Source organism: Bos indicus, chromosome 8 (genome assembly GCF_029378745.1).
Source record: "Bos indicus isolate NIAB-ARS_2022 breed Sahiwal x Tharparkar chromosome 8, NIAB-ARS_B.indTharparkar_mat_pri_1.0, whole genome shotgun sequence".
NCBI classification, from domain to species: Eukaryota; Metazoa; Chordata; class Mammalia; order Artiodactyla; family Bovidae; genus Bos; species Bos indicus.
Genome location: NC_091767.1, coordinates 46,421,371 through 46,444,836, shown reverse-complemented (window position 1 = coordinate 46,444,836; position 23,466 = coordinate 46,421,371). Strand labels below are relative to the sequence as shown.

Sequence of the window (23,466 nt, the reverse complement as noted above, 5' to 3'; positions counted from 1 at the left end):
ATGAGATTGGTTGACTCTGAATGCTACATCAATCTAACTTACTGTATTGTCAGAATACAGTACAAAAGCCATAAGATTATCTCAGAATTTTCAGCTAACTAGGAACAGAAGGAAACTTCCTCAATGTGATAAAGGGCATCTATGATAAGCATATAGCAGACATAGTACTTAATTGTGGATTATTAAGTGCTTCCCCCCTACGCTTGGGAACAAGTAGAGATATCAAATCTTACCACTTTTTTTTCAGCATTGTCCTAGAAGAGCTAGACAATGTAGTGAAGCACAATAAAGAGGTAAAAGATTGAAAAAGAACAAAAAGATCTGTCAACTACTTTTCTGTTTGTAATTATGTATGTGGAGAGACTAAAAATACTCTGTTGCTCATGGAACTACCTAATAGGTTTAAGAACCATTAATGATTCTAATTGTTCTTTCTGTATTTATTAGTTGGTATTCTACTATATGAGGAAGTGCTTTTTCTTCTTCATTTATTTGGACTTCACTGGTAGTTCATATGGTAAAGTATCTGCCTGCAATTCAGGAGACCCACGTTTGATCTCTGGGTCAGGAAGATCCCCTGGAGAAGGGAATGGCAACCCACTCCAGTATCCTTGCCTGGAGAATTCCGTGGACAGACCATGCGGTTGCAAAGAGTCAGACACGACTGAGCAACTGACACTATATAAGTCATGACTGATGGGGCTGTGTTCCCTCCCTGTATTGTGGCCTGAGGGCAAACTATGGTAGGGGTAATGGCAGTAATGGCAACCTCCTTCAAAAGGACTTATGCCAGCATGCCCTGCCTCCCAGGAATGTTGCAGTCAGAGCCCCCAACCCAGCGGTAGGCCACCACTGACCTATGCCTCTGCCAGGCTCCCAAACACACATAAGGTTAAGTCTGCCTCAGTCTCTTGTGGCATCACCACTGCTTTTTCCTGGGTCCTGGTGTGCACAAGATTTTGCTTGTGTCCTCCAAGTGTCTCTGTTTCCCAGTCCTACGGAAGTCTGTAATCAAATCCCACTGTCCTTCAAAGTCAAATTCCCTGGGGATTCTCAATCCCTTTGTTGGATCCCCAGGTTGGGAAGTCTGTTGTGGGACCTAGAACTTTTGCAGCAGTGACTCAGAACTTCTTTGGAATAGTTGTTCTCCAGTTTGGAGGAGAGGAGAGAAATAGCTTCAGAAGGAATGAAGAAGCTGAGCCAAAGTGGAAACAATGCCCAGTTGTGGATGTGTCTGGTGGTGAAAGTAAAGTCCGCTGCTCTAAAGAACAGTATTACACAGAAACCTGGAATGTTAGCTCCATGAATCAAGGTAAATTGGAAGTGGTCAAACAGAAGATGGCAAGAATGAACATCGACATTTTAGAAATCTGAACTAAAATGGACAGGAATGGGCAAATTTAATTTAGATGAACATTATATCTACTACTGTGAGCAAGAATCCCTTAGAAAGAACGGAGTGGCCCTCACAGTCAAAAAAAGAGACTGAAATGTAGTACTTGGGTGCAATCTCAAAAATGACAAAATGATCTGTTTGTCTGCAAGGCAAACCATTCAATACCACAGTAATCCAAGTCTATGCCCCAAACACTAATGCTGAAGAAGCCTAAGCTGAAGATCTACAAGACCTTCTAGAACACACACACACACACACAAAAAAGATGTCCTTTTCATCATAGGGGACTGGAATGCAAAAGTAGGAAGTCGAGAGATACCTGGAGTAACAGGCAAGTTTGGTCCTGTAATACAAAATGAAGTAGGGCAAAAGCTAACAGTTTTACCAAGAGAACACATTGCTCATAGCAAACGCTTTCTTCCAACAACACAAGAGAAGACTCTACACATGGACATCACCAGATGGTCAATATAGAAATCAGACTGTTTATATTCTTTGTAGCCGAAGATGGAGAAGCTCTATACAGTCAGCAAAAACAAAACAAGGAGCTAACTGTGGCTCACATCATGAACTCCTTATTGCAAAATTCAGACTTAAACTGAAGAACATAGGGAAACCACTAGGCTACTCAAGTACTTCCTAAATCAAATTCCTTACGATTATAGAGTAGAAGTGACAAACAGATGGAAGGGATTAGATCTTCAGGCAGGCAGTCTCCTGCCTGAAGAACTATAGACGGAGGTTCGTCACACTGTATAGAGGTGGTGACCAAAACCATCCCCAAGAAAAAGAAATGCAAGAAGGTAAATGGTTGTCTGAGGAGGCCTTACAAATAGCTGAGTAAAGAAGAGAAGTGAAAGGCAAAGGAAAAAGGCAAAGATACACCCATCTGAATGCAGAGTTCCAAAGAACAGTAAGGAGAGATAAGAAAGCCTTTTAAGTGAACAATGCAAAGAAACAGAGGAAAACAATAGAATGGTAAAGATTAGAGATCTCTTCAAGAAAACTGGAGATACCAATGGAACATTTCATGCAAAGATGGGCACAATAAAGGACAGAAACAGTATAGACCTAACAGAAGCAGAAGATATTAAGAAGAGGTGGCAAGAACATGGGCTTCCCGTGTGGTTCAGCTGGTAAATAATCTACTTGCAATGTGGATGACCTGGGAAGATCCCTTGGAGAAGGGAACGGCTACCCACTCCAGTATTCTGCCCTGGAGAATTCCATGGACTGTACAGTCCATGAGGTTGCAGAGTCAGACACATAGACAAGAGTACAAAGAAGAACTGTACAAAAAAGATCTTCATGACCCAGATAACCACGATGGTGTGATCACTCACCTAGAGCTTGACATCCTGGAGTGCGAAGTCAAATGTGCTTTAGGAAGCATCATTACGAACAAAGCTAGTGGAGGTGATGGAATTCCAGCTAAGCTATTTCAAAGCCTAAAGTATGATGCTGTTAAAGTGCTGCACTCAATATGTCAGCAAATCTGGAAAACTCAGCAGTGGCCACAGGACTGGAAAAGGTCAGTTTTCATTCCAATCCTCAAAAAACGCAAGTCCAAATAATGTTGAAACTACTGCACAATTGCACTCATTTCACATGCTTGCAGGGTAATGCTCAAAATCCTTCAAGGTAGGCTTCAACAGTATGTGAACCAAGAACTTCCAGATGTACAACAAGCTGGATTTAGAAAAAGCAAAGAAACCAGAGATCAAACTGCCAACATCTACTGGATCATAGAAAAAGCAAGAGAGTTCCAAAAAAACATCTACTGCTTCACCAACTATGCTGAAGCCTCTGACTCTGTGGATCACAACAAACTGTGGAAAATTTTTCAAGAGATGGGAATACCAGACTGCCTTGCCTGACTCCTGTGAAACCTGTATGCAGGTCAAGCAATAGCGAGAACCAGATATGGAACAACAGAATGGTTCAAAATTGGGAAAGGAGTAAATCAAGGCTGTAATGCCGTCACCCCGCTTATCTAACCCCTACGCAGAGTACGTGATGCAAAATGTCAGGCTGCATAAGGCATAACCTGAAATCAAGATTGCTGGGAGAAATATCAATAAAGATATGAAGATGACACCACCTTAATGGCAGAAAGCAAAGAGGAATTAAAGAGCCTCTTGATGAAGGTGAAAGAGGAGAATGAAAAAGCTGGCTTAAAATTCAACATTCAAAAAACTAAGATCATGGCATCTAATACCATCGTTTCATGGCAAATAGATGGGAAACAACAAAAACAGAGACGGATTTTATTTTCTTGGGCTCCAGAATCACTGAAAATGGTGACTGCAGCCATGAAATTAAAAGACGCCTGCTCCCTGATAGAAAAGCTATGACAAAGCTAGACAGTGTAATGAAAAGCAAAGACATTACTTTGATGACAAAGGTCCATATAGTCAAAGCTCTGGTTTTTCCAGTAGCCATGTACAGATGTGAGAGCTGGACAATAAAAAAGGCTGAGTGCCAAAGAACTGATGCCTTTGAACTGTGGTGTTGGAGAAGACTCTTGAGAGTCCCTTAGACTGCAAGATCAAACCAGACAATCCTAAAGGAAATCAGTCCTGAACATTCACTGGAAGGACTGATGCTGAAGCTGAAACTCCAATACTCTGGCCACCTGATAGGAAGAGCTGACTCACGGGAAAAACCCTGATGCTGGGAAAGATTGGAAGCTGTAGGAGAAAGGGACCACAGAGGATGAGATGGCTGGATGGCATCACCGACTCAATGGAAATGGGTTTAAGCAAACTCTGGCAAACAACGAAGGACAGGGAAGCCTGGTGTGCTGCAGTTCATGGGTTCACAAAGAGTCTGACACAATTGAGTGACTGAACAACAACACAGTTGAGCAACTGGTTTGTAAGTTACCAAAGGATGGGAAATGGTATTCTAGAAGACATAATTACATGAGGAGATTACATACAATAAACTTCATAATTTAAAATATACACACACAAAAAATCACACATACAAGCAGTTCTAGTCCTAATAATGAGATACAATGGATAGTTCTCATAATACAAGAAAAATAAAAGGTCAAATTTCCTGGAACCTATGTCATATTATTGGGGCTTCCCTGGTGGTTCAGTGGTAAAAGAATGCACCTGCCAATGCAGGAGATGCAGGAGACACAGGTTTGATCCCTTAGTTGGGAAGATCCCCTAGAGAAGGGAATGGCAACCCACTCCAGTATTCTTGCCTGGGAAATCCCATGAACAGAGGAGCCTGGTGGCTACAGTCATGGGGTCACAAAAGAGGTGGACACAAATGTCTTATTATATGGTTCAAATTCTTAGCACAGAGGAAGCATGAGTTTTTGAGGCAAATCCAGTTACTCAGTGTAGGCTAAGCTGATAATTTAGAAAACAGAAAACATCTAATTACACCTGACTCCAGGCCCTTCACACTGTACCATGTCTCACAGACTTATAATCCAAGTAAACTACTTTTTCAGTGACATCAGGTCAAGAACCCAACTGTTTAGACTTAAATAGCTCTAACTACACAAATGCTTAACTTTTTGGAATCCATTTTATACTTCTGTAGATTCAGCCTTTTTATCTGGTCATCATATATTCATATTCCTTGCCAACTCCCAAACCAGAAGGCGGTCAATATAGTGAAAGTCAAAGAAAGTAAAGATTTTCCCCAGTAACTTGGGTACCAGAGAAACAGAGGACCACTTAAGCTGATTCAGGGTCCTGTCCTTACTTAGACTTACTAGAAAAAGTTCATCTTTCCAGGGTTTTTTAAAAAGTAGAAGGCATATTGCAAAAGGAAAAAGAAATCTTACTGACAAGACAGTAACATACATAGCTCACAATATATATTAATATTATACAGTGAAAACTACAGTACCTAACACTGCTCTTAACTTTTTCATTTAATAATTTATTTAATCATGACCATATTTTGAAGTAGATATTATCTCCATTTTACAGTGAAGAAATTAAGATACAAAGCACTGAGTTTTTGAAAACAGCAGCAAAGCCAGAATTCAAAGTTTGAGCCATGCTGGTTTCTAGTGGCTTAGATTCTTGGTCAGTGGTGTTTTTCTAGTCAGACATAGGATTCTCACTCTTTTTAAAGTTTCATTTATTTGGGTGCACCATGCAGCCCATGGGACCTCAATTCGCCAACCAGGAACTGAACCTGTACTCGCCGCACTGGAAGTACAGTCTTACCCACTGGACCATCAGGGAAGTGCAGATGTTTTATTTATAATAAGAAGCAATATTATATTATTTCCCTCTCCAAAGAAAAACTGAGTTCATTCCAATACATTTCCAAAAAGGATGTCCAAGACCAAAGGCTTATCATTAAGATGTTTCTTTTTCTTAATGTGACAGAATTACTTCATATTAATTCCAAATCATAATTTCAAAATATGTTACAGATGGAATTATGGGCTGTTTGTCCTTTTGTAAAACAAATTCAATCCTCAGTAATGGCACAAAAAAGAAATTAGTGAATTTGAATGATTTTACATAAGAGTTATTGCTGGTAAAATAGGTCATTATCATTTTTTGCTCCAGATTGAAGTTAAAAACTCAAGCACTGGAAAATAAGTGTGAAGTGAGTTAAAATATTATGCTGGTTAATACTTGCCTCTTTGAGGAAAACCTCCATATCTTCTTGATTTTCAAACACAAAAGCTCTCAGGTCATTTGATGGAATATGATTTTCAATGTATTTGGCATTTTTATTATCTTTCATATTTATCTAAACAAAACAAAAAGAAAAGCTGATTTTCATGAAACCCAAACTGATTACTAGAATGTAACTATATCTAACTTAGATTTATTTAATTAGGTTAAAATTCAATCCTTGAGAAAAAAGATTAAAAAAGAAGTTTGGTATTGAAGAGTCAACATCTTGAAACATCTGTTTAATTTACTGTCCATACATAGTAAAGCAAAAGCTAAGACTTTAACAGCACCTAATGCATATTGTCTTTAAGAGAAATTCATACTATCCATGGCAAAAACTAATTAGTTATAAAAATACAAAGGCCTAAATAAAATTTTGAGACTAATGAAAAAAACTTGCAATGATTTAATTGTAACTCTGCCTACAATGTGGGAGACCTGGGTTCAATCCCTGGGTTGGGAAGATCTTCTGGAGAAGGAAATGGAAACCCACTCCAGTATTCTTGCCTGGAAAATCTCATGGACAGAGGAGCCTGGTAGGCTATAGTCCATGGGGTCACAAAGAGTCAGACACGACTGAGCGACTTCACTCACTCACTCATTAGTGCTTTCAAGAGAAACCTTAGGTCTTAGGTTTATACTACAAGAGCATAAACTTAATCACTTATTTTAAAAATACTGACTAATAGAGATTTCTGCATGTGAGGCTCAGTGCTATGGAAAATACTAAGATATCAATAGCTCAAGAGCCAGGGCTCTAGGATCCAACAGATGTCACTTCCATTCCTATCCTGATCTTGATCAAGTACCACCTAAATCTCTGAAAGCTTTAGTTACTTCATCTGTAAAATGGGTAGAGTAAAACAGTTTATATTTCATGGGACTAAAAGTGGATTAAAAGAAATAATATTAAAAAATTAGTACCATGTTTGTCACATAAATTGTTGGTCAGTATTACTTGAAATGACAGAATATCGATCCGTATAGAAACATGGGAAAACTGATACACAAGCAAACAGAAAAAAAAATCACAGCCATATAAAATATTGTTACACAGACATAAATGCTACAGACATTAAATGTCTACTGTTCCACAAATTTTTTGGTATCAAACTACTTTGTTGGAAGGAATGGAACAAATGAAAAAAAAATAAAGTGGATAAAGTAACCCCAATATCACCAAAGGAAATTTTTTTTTTTAATAGATATGCTAACCTAGGACTTAGCTCTCATTCTCCCACAGGATACACTTATCAGAGATTTTCTGCCATATTAGACTCTGGGGCCCACACATTCTGTAAACTGGTTACATGGACATCCAACTCTTGGATGAATTTCACCTGCTTGTTTAGGTAATGAATCTCAAAGAAGCCACATAAGTAGGGGTCATTCTTGTCACTGGTCAGTTTCTGCATTTCCTGTAGTAATTGACAATTTTTTCCAAGTGTATACACACTCCACTGCTGATATCCTGAAGGAAGATTTGGCCACCCTGTTGGTTTCACACCTTGATCAGCTTTTTAGTGAGCTCTTATTCCTTACGAGATTGGTGAAGAAAATATTTGGCAAAGTTCTTCAAAGCAATGTCTTCACAAAGTACTAAGACATAGACAGGTACCCATAGGAGGTGTAGCACTCCAAGATGTTCTGGTAGTTAATGGCAGACTCCTGTTTCGCTATTTTTAAAAAATGAAACCTTTCTAATATCTATCCTGTAATCTGTTTTAAAATTCATGAACTTATCATAAATGCCCCCTTATATTAGTAAATAGAGACCTGTGGCAACACTTTAAGGCCTTTGGAGGTAGAGTTAAGTGTGGGCAGGATACTGCTGGAAGGAGGTGGTAGGAAAGGTAAAAGGTTGTTCCAGGAAAGGATAAAATAACAGAGTATCTCCGTTTATCTCAGACTCAAATGTAATTTAAAAAGTAAATACATGCCAGCTAGTAATCTGACTTGGTGACTGACTACTATCAGGAAATCAAGTGACAAGAAGATGACAGTATTTTGAGGTTGGCATTTTAATAAAAAATCTGTTGAAAATAACACTTGTATTATAATTTATTATACTAAGAGTCACGTATTTTTTTCTTGTGTTTTCTTTCAATCCTTACTAGATTAATAAAAATAATAATGTCTGCATCCAAAAGAGGTATTCCCTTCCTGATCTGGCAAAAATATTCTAATAATACATATTTGAGCAAAAAGCGAACACAGTATTATGCCCACTAATTTTGCTAATACAGTGCACGCTCTAATAAAAGACAAAGAACTATATGAAATGATTTTGAATAAAGCATATTATAAACAGGAGTTACAGAAAACAGAACTTGTCATGAATCCTGCAAGGATCTGCAATGAATTCTTTCCCAAAGTTAAGAAAGAGTCATCTAGTAAAAATGATCCTTTTATTGTTTTGGGGTAAGTTTTAATGTCTAACATATTAGCAAAGAATGGTGTTGTTTGTTTTTTTTTTTTTCATTCCTTCTCATAGCCCAACTTACTATTTTAAATATTTTAGATGGAAATCTTCCTATTAAATCCACACCCACATTTGATTAAATAATTTACCAAATACAGCTTGCCCTATTCTTGATGACCCATGGTTACCAATAAGACCTATCAAATGTTTATGAGGTCAATAAATTGTTGGTTTTGACTCTCAGAATCCTCAGAATGCTTCATTTTTGTAGCAGATGATTTTCTTGTTTGTCCTGTCGGGTACCCCCTTATCAGTAGCATATATACAGAAGTTTTCTACCTCTTTGGCAGAATTTACTACATTGCCTATTATAACCAAAAAATAGCAATTGCCAAAGGAACCAGATAACCAAGTTTATACATGATTCTTGGTCAATAAGCTGCCAGTTTCTACACCTAAAAGCAACTAGAAAAGGAAGAAATGAAGAACCCCAGGGTTAGTAGAAGGAAAGAAATCTTAAAAATTAGAGCAGAAATAAATGCAAAAGAAACAAAAGAGACCATAGCAAAAATCAACAAAGCCAAAAGCTGGTTCTTTGAAAGGATAAATAAAATTGATAAACCATTAGCCAGACTCATCAAGAAACAAAGGGAGAAAAATCAAATCAATAAAATTAGAAACGAAAATGGAGAGATCACAACAGACAACACAGAAATACAAAGGATCATAAGAGACTATTATCAACAATTATATGCCAATAAAATGGACAACGAGGATGAAATGGACAAATTCTTAGAAAAGTACAACTTTCCAAAACTCGACCAGGAAGAAATAGAAAACCTTAACAGACCCATCACAAGCACGGAAATTGAAACTGTAATCAAAAATCTTCCAGCAAACAAAAGCCCAGGTCCAGATGGCTTCACAGCTGAATTCTACCAAAAATTTAGAGAAGAGCTAACACCCATCCTGCTCAAACTCTTCCAGAAAATTGCAGAGGAAGGTAAACTTCCAAACTCATTCTATGAGGCCACCATCACCCTAATACCAAAACCTGACAAAGATCCCACAAAAAAAGAAAACTACAGGCCAATATCACTGATGAATATAGATGCAAAAATCCTAAACAAAATTCTAGCAATCAGAATCCAACAACACATTAAAAAGATCATACACCATGACCAAGTGGGCTTTATCCCAGGGATGCAAGGATTCTTCAATATCCACAAATCAATCAATGTAATACACCACATTAACAAATTGAAAAACAAAAACCATATGATTATCTCAACAGATGCAGAGAAAGCCTTTGACAAAATTCAACACCCATTTATGATAAAAACTCTCCAGAAAGCAGGAATAGAAGGAACATACCTCAACATAATAAAAGCTATATATGACAAACCCACAGCAAACATTATCCTCAATGGTGAAAAATTGAAAGCATTTCCTCTAAAGTCAGGAACAAGACAAGGGTGCCCACTTTCACCATTACTATTCAACATAGTTTTGGAAGTTTTGGCCACAGCAATCAGAGCAGAAAAAGAAATAAAAGGAATCCAAATTGGAAAAGAAGAAGTAAAACTCTCACTATTTGCAGGTGACATGATCCTCTACATAGAAAACCCTAAAGACTCCACCAGAAAATTACTAGAACTAATCAATGATTATAGTCAAGTTGCAGGATATAAAATCAACACACAGAAATCCCTTGCATTCCTATACACTAATAATGAGAAAACAGAAAGAGAAATTAAGGAAACAATTCCATTCACCATTGCAACGGAAAGAATAAAATACTTAGGAATATATCTACCTAAAGAAACTAAAGACCTATATATAGAAAACTATAAAACACTGGTGAAAGAAATCAAAGTGGACACTAATAGATGGAGAAATATACCATGTTCATGGATTGGAAGAATCAATATAGTGAAAATGAGTATACAACCCAAAGCAATTTATAGATTCAATGCAATCCCTATCAAGCTACCAACAGTATTCTTCACAGAGCTAGAACAAATAATTTCACAATTTGTATGGAAATACAAAAAACCTCGAATAGCCAAAGCGATCTTGAGAAAGAAAAATGGAACTGGAGGAATCAACCTACCTGACTTCAGGCTCTACTACAAAGCCACAGTTATCAAGACAGTATGGTACTGGCACAAAGACAGAAATATAGATCAATGGAACAAAATAGAAAGCCCAGAGATAAATCCACGCACATATGGACACCTTATCTTTGACAAAGGAGGCAAGAATATACAATGGATTAAAGACAATCTCTTTAACAAGTGGTGCTGGGAAATCTGGTCAACCACCTGTAAAAGAATGAAACTAGAACACTTTCTAACACCATATACAAAAATAAACTCAAAATGGATTAAAGATCTCAACGTAAGACCAGAAACTATAAAACTCCTAGAGGAGAACATAGGCAAAACACTCTCTGACATACATCACAGCAGGATCCTCTATGACCCACCTCCCAGAATATTGGAAATAAAAGCAAAAATAAACAAATGGGACCTAATTAAACTTAAAAGCTTCTGCACATCAAAGGAAACTATTAGCAAGGTGAAAAGACAGCCTTCAGAATGGGAGAAAATAATACCAAATGAAACAACTGACAAACAACTAATCTCAAAAATATACAAGCAACTCCTACAGCTCACCTCCAGAAAAATAAATGACCCAATAAAAAAATGGGCCAAAGATCTAAATAGACATTTCTCCAAAGAAGACATACAGATGGCTAACAAACACATGAAAAGATGCTCAACATCACTCATTATCAGAGAAATGCAAATCAAAACCACTATGAGATACCATTTCACACCAGTCAGAAGGGCTGCGATCCAAAAGTCTACAAATAATAAATGCTGGAGAGGGTGTGGAGAAAAGGGAACCCTCTTACACTGTTGGTGGGAATGCAAACTAGTACAGCCACTATGGAGAACAGTGTGGAGATTCCTTAAAAAACTGGAAATAGAACTGCCTTATGATCCAGCAATCCCACTGCTGGGCATACACACTGAGGAAACCAGAAGGGAAAGAGACACGTGTACCCCAATGTTCATCGCAGCACTGTTTATAATAGCCAGGACATGGAAGCAACCTAGATGTCCATCTGCAGATGAATGGATAAGAAAGCTGTGGTACATATACACAATGGAGTATTACTCAGCCATTAAAAAGAATACATTTGAATCAGTTCTAATGAGGTGGACGAAACTGGAGCCTATTATACAGAGTGAAGTAAGCCAGAAGGAAAAACACCAATACAGTATACTAACGCATATATATGGAATTTAGAAAGATGGTAACGATAACCCTGTATACGAGACAGCAAAAGAGACACTGATGTATAGAACAGGCTTATGGACTCTGTGGGAGAGGGAGAGGGTGGGAAGATTTGGGAGAATGGCATTGAAACATGTGAAATGTCATGTATGAAACGAGATGCCAGTCCAGGTTCAATGCACGATGCTGGATGCTTGGGGCTGGTGCACTGGGACGACCCAGAGGGATGGTATGGGGAGGGAGGAGGGAGGAGGGTTCAGGATGGGGAACACATGAGAAATAAAGTAATAAAAAAATTAAAAAAAAAAAAAAAGAAGCTGCCAGTTTCATACTTGTATCAAGAAACAGTTCATAGGTTTATTATCAAAGACCCTTTAAAAAGGGTGCAGATTCAGCAGCATACCAGATGCCACAAATCTACTAACAGAAAACTACGGTGTTAATAAGACTAAGAATTCTTAAAACAACAAAATCTACAATGATTATAATAATAAAACTAACCGATATTACTAAGATGAACAAATTTCTTACCGTGAGCATTATGGGCTCACAGACTCTTTGCTTAAATTTGTCTCTGTTATTTCTTAGCCATAAAACAGCATCATAGGTATCACGATATCTCTGTCTCAGTTTATCTTCTTTTTGATTCATAAGATTGTCAAAACGTACAATATGATCATCTACACCTAAAATTGGGAGAAAATAACCAAAGCATTATTTCTCTGAAAACTTTAATTAGTAAAATAACCCATTAATAATACAAAAGAGTATCTTAGATCTAAAAGCTATAAATACCACTCAGCAAGTAGCCAGCACAGTGAAAAAGACCCACCGTGGACAAATCATTCTCAAATTTCCAAACATCTGGGATACAAGATGATCTTTAAGCTATCAAAAATAAACAAGTCATGTACAAAATGAGAAAACACTAGACTTCCTATCAAAAAAACAATCACAATAGGTGTTCAAAATTCTGAGAAAAATTGTTTTCAAGCCAGATTTTTATATACAACAAAAAAGGGAGATAACAAAGTAAAGATTTTTCAGGGATGCAAAGACTCAATTCTCAAGTATCTCTTCCTAGGAGGTTACCTGAAGATGTACTCTTAGAAAATAAGGAATTAAAAAAAAATGAAGACACAGAATTCAGCAACAGCTATTTATCCAACACAGTAAAAGTGTGAGACAAGTCCTAGGTATCATTCATGTAACAGACCTTGAGAACAATCAGTTTAGATGGGAGGGGGAGGATGGAAGGTTTCAGAACTTGAAGATACTTTTTTTCCCAATTAAGGAAATGCCAAACTACATGGCATTTCTAAAAAATGATAAATTAAAATCTTTAAAAAAAATTATCAATGAATGGAAATAAGGTCGTAATATACTACTTGGCTCTGTTGTGAACAAGTTTTACTGTTGTAATAACATAAATTATACTTAGCATTTCTAGCTGTTTGAATTAACCCATAAACAGAACATATAACATTTATTATGGTTCTCAATAAAATATATTTCAGCCTTTAAACTATAAAAACCAGAGTACACATTACAGATTTAGATTATGAGAAAGGAGGAAAGCAAAAAGCAAAAAGCATTATCAACAAATGCTAAATGACAAAAAGAGTAAGAATATTTATAGTAAGTCACATTAATATATGATTACTAATATTAAAACAATAATCCCACTTGAGGAATTACAACAATAGGTTAAGAGAGGTGTCATGAGTTGAAATTCACATCTAAAGAAACAAACTATTAAAAGATGATATCTAAAGTTGATTAACCAAGATGTGGAGAAACAAAAATATGATTAAGATACATGAAAAACCACTAGAAGAAAAATTGGTGAAATAGTTAAAGAGTGCTTACTCTTGACAGTGAATCAGGAAGTTGTCTTATCTAGTTTTTTCTTCTCTTAAAACCATACACCTAGCATTTTGCTAAATACATTTTAAAATGTTTTTTAACTGATCTTAGTCATATATACTGAAAAGACAGACTGTAAGATCTCCTCTGAATAATGATCTAGCCATATGATCTACAGGAAAAAAAAATAATTATGAAACTGGAGAGGCTTCAAGGAAGAAAGCTAGAATAAAGAGCTTAAATTTGACCTGAGAAGTAACAGAAAACTGAGTGACTGTACAGAAAACAAAGTATTTTTAGGGAATTAAATCAACTACCATAATCTGACCTAAGACAATGGTCTGCTAGTGGCAAATCATTACCCAACAGATACAGGTATTAAATGAGCTTCCTCAATAAGCAGAGTGGAACACTTAGGCATGATCAGGGAAAGAAGAAAGTCTATCAACAGAGACGTATCTCCCATTTTATAAACATGTCTTCACTCTAAGTTTAATAAAACTTACTCCTCTTCTCCTTCTCTAGAGTTTCCCTCTCTTTTCGCTTATCAATTATCTCGCTTTCGCATAATGCCTTTTCATCTTGAACTCGTCTCAGATCATTTGTAATGGCATCAATTTGGGGTTGAAGATTCTCACAGTTTTCTGTGGTCCTCAGTTCATTTTGCAAATCTTCTATCATTTTGCGGGTGTTACTTATTCTCCTCTGTCGGTCATGCTCTTCATTTTGTTTTACTGTTAAAGCCTGCTGAAGCTCCTCAATCTAATAAAACAAAAGCAGATTAGTATTAGAGATTGTTTTTTCTCCTGGTTTATATGGTTTTTATAGTGATAATAGTTTTAAAAATGCAAACACTCTAAGAATATGGGTTTTTTCCTCACTAAAAGGTATCCCGCTAGAATTAGACTGCTAATCCTACCAGACTGCTTGTCTCTTTACTTGTTCAGTAATACATACCAAGTATCCAGAGCAGTGCTTAGTATATAGTAGCATTCATTATATATTTGCTGAATAAGCAAAATATTTATAAAGCCAATCAGCAGATCTCTAAATATTTACAGGAAGATTTCACATACATCATAAAGCTGAAAATAGTTATATGGTACAACAAACATTCAATAAAGCAGTAATAACAGAAACGATGATGAAGATTATATCCTACTAATTTTAAACCAAAATAAATCTTTTTTTTTTCAGTTACTTTCTACTAGCAATTCAAATTAATATTTTAAGATTTCAATCCTCAATCTATATGCTTATGTTCAGGGTACATGCATGCTAAGCTGCTTCAGTTGTGTCCTACTCTTTGCAGCCTTATGGATTGCAGCTTGCCAGGCTCCTCTGTCCATGGGATTCTCCAGGCAAGAATACTGGAGTGGGTTGTTGTGAACTTCTCCAGGGGATCTTTGGAAATTTGGGTTGGTATCAATTTTCCTTTTTAAAAGTTTAGCTTTGACAGTATCAGACAATGAACTGAATATATGCCAAAATTCCCTCTCCTACAACACACAGAAGTGAAGAAAAAAATTTGAAAAAATAAGATGTATGTATGTGTGTGTATGTGACTGAAAATTAACAATGTTCAATGGTCCTGAAAGAAGCAAGCAGACAAGAAGCCATAGTGTTCAGCTAGGAAACCCATGTTTTAGGAGACTAAACTGGCAGGTCATGGGAGACAAGGATGGAATTAAGAATACACCAAACACATAAGGAATTCCAAGTCAATCAAAAAGGGACAAGAAATTTAATAAATATAACTTCTGCAATTCCAGCAAAAGAGACCACCAAGCTACCAAAAATCACTGAGCTGCTGAAAAAATTTTACACCAAGAAGTCTCTTTTGACACTGACCTGAAAAACTGCAAAGCAACCTGATGGTACCCTGTCCTTCTAGCTAAGTTTTGAGTTCTGTTTTTAACTCATTCAACACCTTCATCCAACAAACTACCATAACTAACTAATCTGTACACCCAAGTTCAGCTCAGGCACAGTAAGTCCAAGCCTCTTAGATAATCCACGTTCGCTAGGATACTATCCACATACTGCTCTGAATATTTAATTTCTCTGAATGCCCTCTCTTCTTGTTCTAAGTAAAATTTGGTGATTGCTGGAAGACACTTCTCCCTGGAGCCCTTTCAAATGGTGACCTTTTCCTGCTATAATCCTTCAGGATACTTCAGGACTCAGGTGGGGAGGGTGTCCTCATTAATCTCCACTGTACTACTTTCTCCATCAACTGAGCCCCACTTCGGATCCTTTGAAGACCATGCGATCAGACGTTACCATCCATTATCTTTGCGATGTTAACTGCCTCCCTCAAAATCTTTCCTCACACCCTTCATTCAATCATGACTTTAGCACCCGACTACGACTACCTTGTCTTTCCATCATTATGCTGGCCATCATGGTATTTCAACATACATACAGAAAACCAGTTTAAATCTTTGGCCTCTGTGTTCCTTGACTTCTTCAACTTCAACCATCTTTTCCTAAACACCACCTCGGCCAACCTCTCCTATGGTTATATTTAATGATATCCATTCACCAAAAAAATCATACCACCTCCAAAAACTATATTCCCACAATCCTACTCTTTGATCACCCTCTTCCTTCCCTTCCATTTTACTTCCATGGTATTACAACTGTTGTTTGACTACACAGTCCTGCAAACCACAGAGCCAACTATCTTTTCACCATCAACCACCCCCCTCCTCATTTCTTTCCTTCACCCGCTGAGGTTCCACAACTCAGCATGAGAATCACTCCCATGCAAAGACGTGCTGACCCCACACCATTCCTAATTTACATTAGCAAGGGAAAAGGTCAGTCCTTATTAAACCTAAATATATACCTTCAATTTATCTGGATCTAAACAACTGAACTAATTGGAGAGATTTTTGAAAACAGGTCTTACTTCAAATTTATGGCCACATAACTTAAACAGGCACTCAGAACTCCCCCAAAACACTACTACGTTTGTCTAATAAATGTATTATTTACATTTACATTTGACAGCAAAGTAACGTCTCTGCTCTTTTGTACGCTGTCTAGGTCTGTCACAGCTTTTCCTTGAAGGAGCAGCATCTTTTAATTTCACAGCTGCAGTTACCATCCACAGTGATTTTGGACAAATGCTCTCATTCTGAGATGAATTCACATCTTCTCCTCCTTCCTCAATCCAATATTGCTAAAGGCCATCTACTCACTCAGTTAATATGAGACTGTCTCAGATCTCATTAACAGCAGTGTTAAAAGCAGACTACTCTGATCAGAGTACTTCCTCCTTTTAAAACCATCATCCTACCTCCAAGTATAATCACTCTGCTTTATCTTAAATAAGAGTTCTTATAGCTACCTAAATCTAACCCTCCAAGGCTACTCCAAGCAATGTTTCTCAAGTTATTCATGGTGAAGGAACAGTAAAAAAAATTCTTGGCAACCACAAGTCACTTTTATCAATTGTTGTTCGGACGCTAAATTATGTCTAACTCTTTGTGACCCCATGGATAGCACTCCAGGCTTCCTTGTCCTTCTCCATATCCTAGAGTTTGCTCAAACTCATGTCCACTGAGTCCGTGATGCCAACCAATCATCTCATCCTCTGTCGTCCCCTTCTCCTCCTGCCTTCAATCTTTCCCAGCATCAGGGTCTTTTCCAATGAGTCAGTTCTTTACATCAGGTGGCCAAAGTATTGGAACTTCAGCTTCAGCATCAGTCATTGCAATGAATACTCAGAATTGATTTCCTTTAGGATTGACTGGTTTGATGTCCTTGTTGTCCAAGGAACTCTCAAGAGTCTTCTCCAACACCACAGTTAGAAAGCATCAACTTTTAGGTGATCAGCCTTCTTTATGGTCCAACTCTCACATCTGTACATGACTACTGGAAAAACCACAGCTTTAACGATACAGACCTTTGACAGCAAACTAATGTCTCTGCTCTTTTTTACACTGTCTAGGTCTGTCACAGCTTTTCCTCCAAGGAGCAAGCATCTTTTAATTTCACAGCTGCAGTTACCATCCACAGTGATTTTGGACAAAAAATAAAGTCACTGTTTCCATTGTTTCCCCTTCTATTTGCCATGAAGTGGTGGGACTAGATGACACGATCTTAGTTTTTTGAATATTGATTTTCAACCCAGCATTTTCACTCTCCTCTTTCACCTTCATCAACAGGCTCTTTAGTTCCTCTTACACTTTCTGCCATAAGGGTGGTATCATCTGCATATCTCAGGTTATCGATATTTCTTGTGGCAATCTTGATTCCAGCTTCTGTTTCATCAAGCCTAGAGTTTCACATGATGTATTCTGCATATAAGTTAAATAAGCAGGGAGACAAAATACAGCCTTGATATACTCCTTTCCCTTCTGAAACAAGTCCGTTGTTCCATGTACAGTTCTAATGATTGCTTCTTGACCTGCATATAGGTTTCTCAGGAGGCAGGAGAGACGGTCTGGTATTCCCATCTCTTTAAGAAGTTTCCACAGTTTGTTGTGACCCATACAGTCAAAGGCTTTAGCATAGTCAATGAAGCAGAAGTAGATGTTTTTCTGGAATTCTCTTCCTTTCTCTATGATCCAGTGGATGTTAGCAATTTGATTTCTGGTTCTTATGTCTTTTCTAAATCCAGCTTGTACATCTGAAGTTTTCGGTTCACATACTGCTGAAGTCTAACTTGAAGGATTTTGACAATTACTTTACTAGCATGTGAAATATAAGAAACTGCACATTAGTGTGAACATTCTTTGGCATTGCCCTTTTTTTAGGATGGGAATGAAAACTGACCTTTTCCAGGTCAAAACCCTGTGGGCACCAGGACCCAGGATAAACAAGCAGTGACCCCACAAGACACTAAGCCCAGCTTGTCTGTGAGTCTTCAGAAGTCTCTGGTGGAAGCGTGGTCAACAGTGGCCTGCAGCAGGGTCAGGGGCACTGACTGCAGCAGCCCTGGGAGGTACGGCAAGCCGGCATAAGTCCTTTTGGGAAGGTCGCCATTACCTCTACCATAGTTTGCCCTTAGGTCAAACTACAGGGAGGGAACATAGTTCCATCAGTTAGCAGAAAATTGGATTAAAGATTTACTGAGAACAGCCTTGCCCATCAGTTCAGTTCAGTCATTCAGTCATATCTGAACCCTTTGCGACCCCATGGACTGCAGCACGCCAGGACTCCCAGTCTATCACCAACTCCTGGAGCTTGCTCAAACTCATGTCCATTGAGTCGGTGATGCCATCCAACCATCTCATCCTCTGTCGTCCCCTTCTCCCCCTGCCCTCAATCTTTCCCAGCAACAGGGTCTTTTCCAATGAGTCAGTTCTTCAGATCAGGTGGCCAAAGTACTGGAGCTTCAGCACCAGTTTTTCCAATGAATATGCAGGATTGATTTCCTTTAGGATGGACTGTTTGGATCTCCTTGCAGTCCAAGGGACTCTCAAGAGTCTTCTCCAACACCACAGTTCAAAAGCATCAATTCTTCAGCACTCAGCTTTCTTTACAGTCCAACTCTCACATCCATACATGACCACTGGAAAAACAATAGCTTTGACTAGACGGCCCTTTGTTGGCAAAGTAGTAGCTCTGCTTTTTAATAAGCTGTCTAGGTTGGTCATAGCTTTTCTACCAAGGAGCAAAAAAAAAAAAAAAAAAAAACAACAACAACTCACTGCCCACCAGAGTAAGATGCAGTTTTCCCCACAGCCAGTCCCTCCTATCAGGAAGCTTCCATAAGCCTCTTATCCTCATTCATCAGAGAACAGATAGAATGAAAACCACAATCACATAAAACTAACCAAATTCATCACATGGATTACAGCCTTGTCTAACTCAATGAAACTACGAGCCACGTGATGTAGGGCCAGCCAAGAAAGATCATCTGCATATCTGAGGTTGTTGGTTTTTCTCCCAACAATATTGATTCAAGCTTGTGATTCATCCAGCCTGGCATTTTTTATGACATATTCTGCATGTAATTTAAATAAGCAGGGTGACTATATAGCCTTGATGTACTCCTTTCCCAATCTGGAACCAGTCAGTTGTTCCATGTCTGTTTCTAACTACTGCTTCTTGACCCATATACAGGTTTCTCAGGAAACAGGTGCAGTGGTCTGGTACTCGCATGTCATTAAGAATTTTCCACAGTTTGGGGAGACAGATAAAGACGGCAGAGGAGTAAAACGGTGAGATCACCAGCCTCCCCACAAATACATCAAAATCTCATCAAGATACAGAACAATTCCTACAAAGAACCTCTAGGTGACAGCCATTACTATGGCTCAGAGGATAAAGCGTCTGCCTGCAATGCAGGAGACCCAGGTTTGATCCCTGGGCTGGGAAGATCCCCTAGAGAAGGAAATGGCAACCCACTCCAGTACTCTTGCCAGGAGATCCCATAGACAGAGGAGCCTGCCAGGCTACAGTCCACGGCGTTGCAAAGAGTCGGACACAACTGAGCGACTTCACACACACACAGGTGACAACAGAAGACCCCAGGCCTCCAGGAGGCAGGCTAAGCTCCCTGGAATCAGATAAGAGAGAGTACAGAGACACAAAAAGGGAAGAGACAGAGAACTTCTGGATCAGAGGGAGGGAGGGAACAGTGAAGGAAGAAGAGTTCCCAAGCACAGGAACTCACAGGTGAGCCCAAGGGGAGCTGCAGAATCTTGGAAAGCCAGGCAAAGCAGGGACCTAGAGGCAGAAAACAGAGAAAGCTGCTGCACTTCTCAGCTCTTAAACAGCTCATGGACTGTGGCCCTGACTAGACAGTGTGCTTGGGGAACCCAGAGAAGCCCACAGAAGCCCTGCAGGGAAGAGGGTGCTGAGAGAGGCGCAGCATACAAACCTCAGAAGTGCAGACAAGCCTTGCGGTGTAGAGGGTGAGGGGCGTGGTGTGAGAGAGGCACAGCGACACATACAAAGCTCTGAGGGCACACGGACCTTGTGGCACAGAGGATGGGCCCTAGGGGCTGAGAAAGGGGCACACAAACCCTTTCAGGGTACACGAACCTTGTGGCACAGAGGGTGAGCTCAGAGGGCTGGGGAAAGCCCACACAACTCTCCATGATGCAGAGGGCAGGGGTGGGCAGCCAAAAAATGATCCACACAAGTCCCTACCTAGAAAGCTTTGGCCTATGGGGCGGGACTGGGGATGGAAGCACTGGCAATGATTCCAGGAACAGGTAGGGGGCTGGTGGTAGTGAAGATATGCTGAGAGGGCCACTTCGAGGTAGCTGCAGAAATAGATGTGTCTAACACTGCCAAGCCAGAAGGGCTGCCCAAAGACATACTGAATCCACAGACATTGGAAACCTACTATTGGACACTGAGCTGCCCTTCAGAGACAAGACCCAGTTTGATCAACCAGAACACAGGCACAAGCTCCCCAACCATGAAAATATTACAGGACACTAACCCAACCCCATCCATGGGGGCAGACTCCACAAGCAAGAACTATGATCTTGAGAACTTTTTCTTCTTTTTTAAATCATACTGTTTATTCCCCCAACATATTTCTACCTTTACATTAGACTTGTGGTGCTAGGGAGTTTTCCTCTTTGTTTTTCTTGTTAAAAAAAAAAGAAATTAAAAAATCTTTTTCACCCTTGGGTGATTTTGTTTTTTTTATATATTTGTTTATATATAATGTATATGTTTTTATATATATATTAAAATATATAAAAAGTATTTTACATATTTTTATATATTTGATTGCTTTCTTATAGTTCTTTACCAGCTGTAGCTATTTCTGAATATATATAAATCTTTTTCACATATGTCTATTTGTTTTTGTTTTTCTATTTTTCTCTCCCTTCTCCTTTTTCTTTTTCTTAGTCTTCACTCTTTTCACCATGTAAGTTAAACTGTTGTGCTCTCCTGGCTATATTCCTCAGCTGGCACTCTGCTCAGCCTCAGTTTTCCAGATTGAGCATTAGTTAGCTCTGCTTTTAAATGGTTGATACCTTAGAATACTTTGGTTATAACTGTGCATGAAAGTGTGTATATGTCCTATTATTTCTGCAATCTTGATTTTGTATTTACCATCCATCTGGGTTCATCTTTTATTTCATGCCATGTTTTACTTTTTGTCTTGGTATGTTTGCTTTAGCTCCCTTTAATCCCATAACAAGTGACTTATGGAGGCCCAATCCACTGACCAGGGATCACACCTGAACCAGTGAGGTGGGAGCATTGAGTCCAAGATCCCAGACTGCCAGAGAACTCCTAACCCCAGGGGGTATTAATTACTGAGAACTTTGACACCTGTACACAAAGCCTAGTATCATCCAGCTGTTGACAGCATCCACCCAGGACACTTTACCAAAACGACAAGCAAGAAAAAACCACATCATCAACAATCATCAACAGATAGGAGTCCCACAGGCACTCCAAAATATACCACCTCACACAGCCCTTCCCATCGGGGGCGGCGGGGGGTGGGTGGGTTGGGGGAACCTCCCCTCTTCCCACTAGAACACAGGCACAAGTCACCCCTAATAAGAAGTCAACACAAACCACTAAACCAACCTTTCCTCCAAGGACAAAAACCAAAACCAAAAAGGTATACAACCCTAAAGCCTGGAAAATGGAGACCTCAATCAGAGCAAGTTAGAAAAAAATAAAAAGACAGAGAAATGCAATACAAATAAAAGAACAAAGGAGAAACTCATAACACCAAATAAAGAGGAAATAAGCAATCTATCTGAAAAAGAATTCAGAATGATGGTAGTAAAGATGTTCCAAAGACTTGAAAACAGAATGGAGAAAACGCAAGAAACAATTAATACAGTTGCCAAGGACACAGAAGAAATAAAGAATAAGCAAACTGAGATGAATAACACAGTTACTGAAATTAAAAATACTCTAGAAGGAACCAACAGCACAATAACTGAGGCAGAAGAATGGTTAAGTGAGCTGGAAGATAGAGTGGTGAAAATAACTGCTGAAGAGCACAATAAAGGAAAAGAATGAGAAGAACTGAGGATAGCCTCAGAGACCTCTGAGACAATATTAAACAAACCAACATTCGAGTTACAGGGGTTCCAGAGGAAGAAGGAAAAAAGAAAGGCACTGAGAACATTTTGAAGAAATTATAGTTGAAAACTTCCCCAACATGGAAAGGAAATAGTCCATCAAGTCCAAGAAGCACAGAGAATCCCTTACAGGATAAAACCAAGGAGAAACACATCGAGACTCATATTAATCAAGCTAACAGAGATTAAACAGAAAGAAAGAATATTAAAAGCAGCAAGGGAAAACCCATATGATTAACAGCAGATTTTTCAGCAAAAACTCTGCAGGCCAGAAGGGAATGGCAGGATATATTTAAAGCACTGAAAGAAAAAAATTTACAACTAAGATTACTATACATGGCAAAGATCTCATTCAAAATTGATAGAGAAAATCAAATGCTTTATAGAAAAATAAAAGTTAAGAGAATTTAGCACCACCAAACCAGCCTTACAACAAATATTAAAGGGACTTACATAGCCAGTAAACACAAGAGAAAGGAAAGATTATAAAAACAAACCCAAAACAATTAAGAAAAAGCCAATAGGAACATATATATCAATCATTTCTTTAAATGCAAATAGATTAACTGAACCAACCAAAAGATACTAACTGAATGAATACAAAAATAAGACTCATTGCATGGTGCCTACAAGAGACCCAAGAGACCTAGAGACACATACAGACTGAAAGTAAAAGGATGGACAAAGATATTCCATGCAAATGCAACCCAAAAGAAAGAGAGAGGCAATCTTTATTGCAGAAAAAATAGATTTTACAATAAATAATGTAATAAGAGATCAAGA

General features: G+C 38.4%; 1 protein-coding gene across 5 annotated transcripts in view; it reads right to left on the bottom strand.

Annotated features, from left to right (window-relative positions):
- The window catches only part of SMC5 (structural maintenance of chromosomes 5), a 117,859-nt gene that overhangs the window by 22,821 nt on the left and 71,572 nt on the right, over positions 1-23,466 (bottom strand). For all 5 annotated transcript variants that reach the window (XM_070794641.1, XM_070794643.1, XM_070794642.1 and 2 more), the window contains 3 exons: positions 14,164-14,419; positions 12,323-12,477; positions 6,023-6,136 (listed from right to left, as the gene is read on the bottom strand). In XM_070794641.1, the coding sequence (XP_070650742.1) occupies positions 6,023-6,136; positions 12,323-12,477; positions 14,164-14,419 (525 nt within the window). The remainder of the gene's footprint in view (positions 1-6,022; positions 6,137-12,322; positions 12,478-14,163; positions 14,420-23,466) is intronic.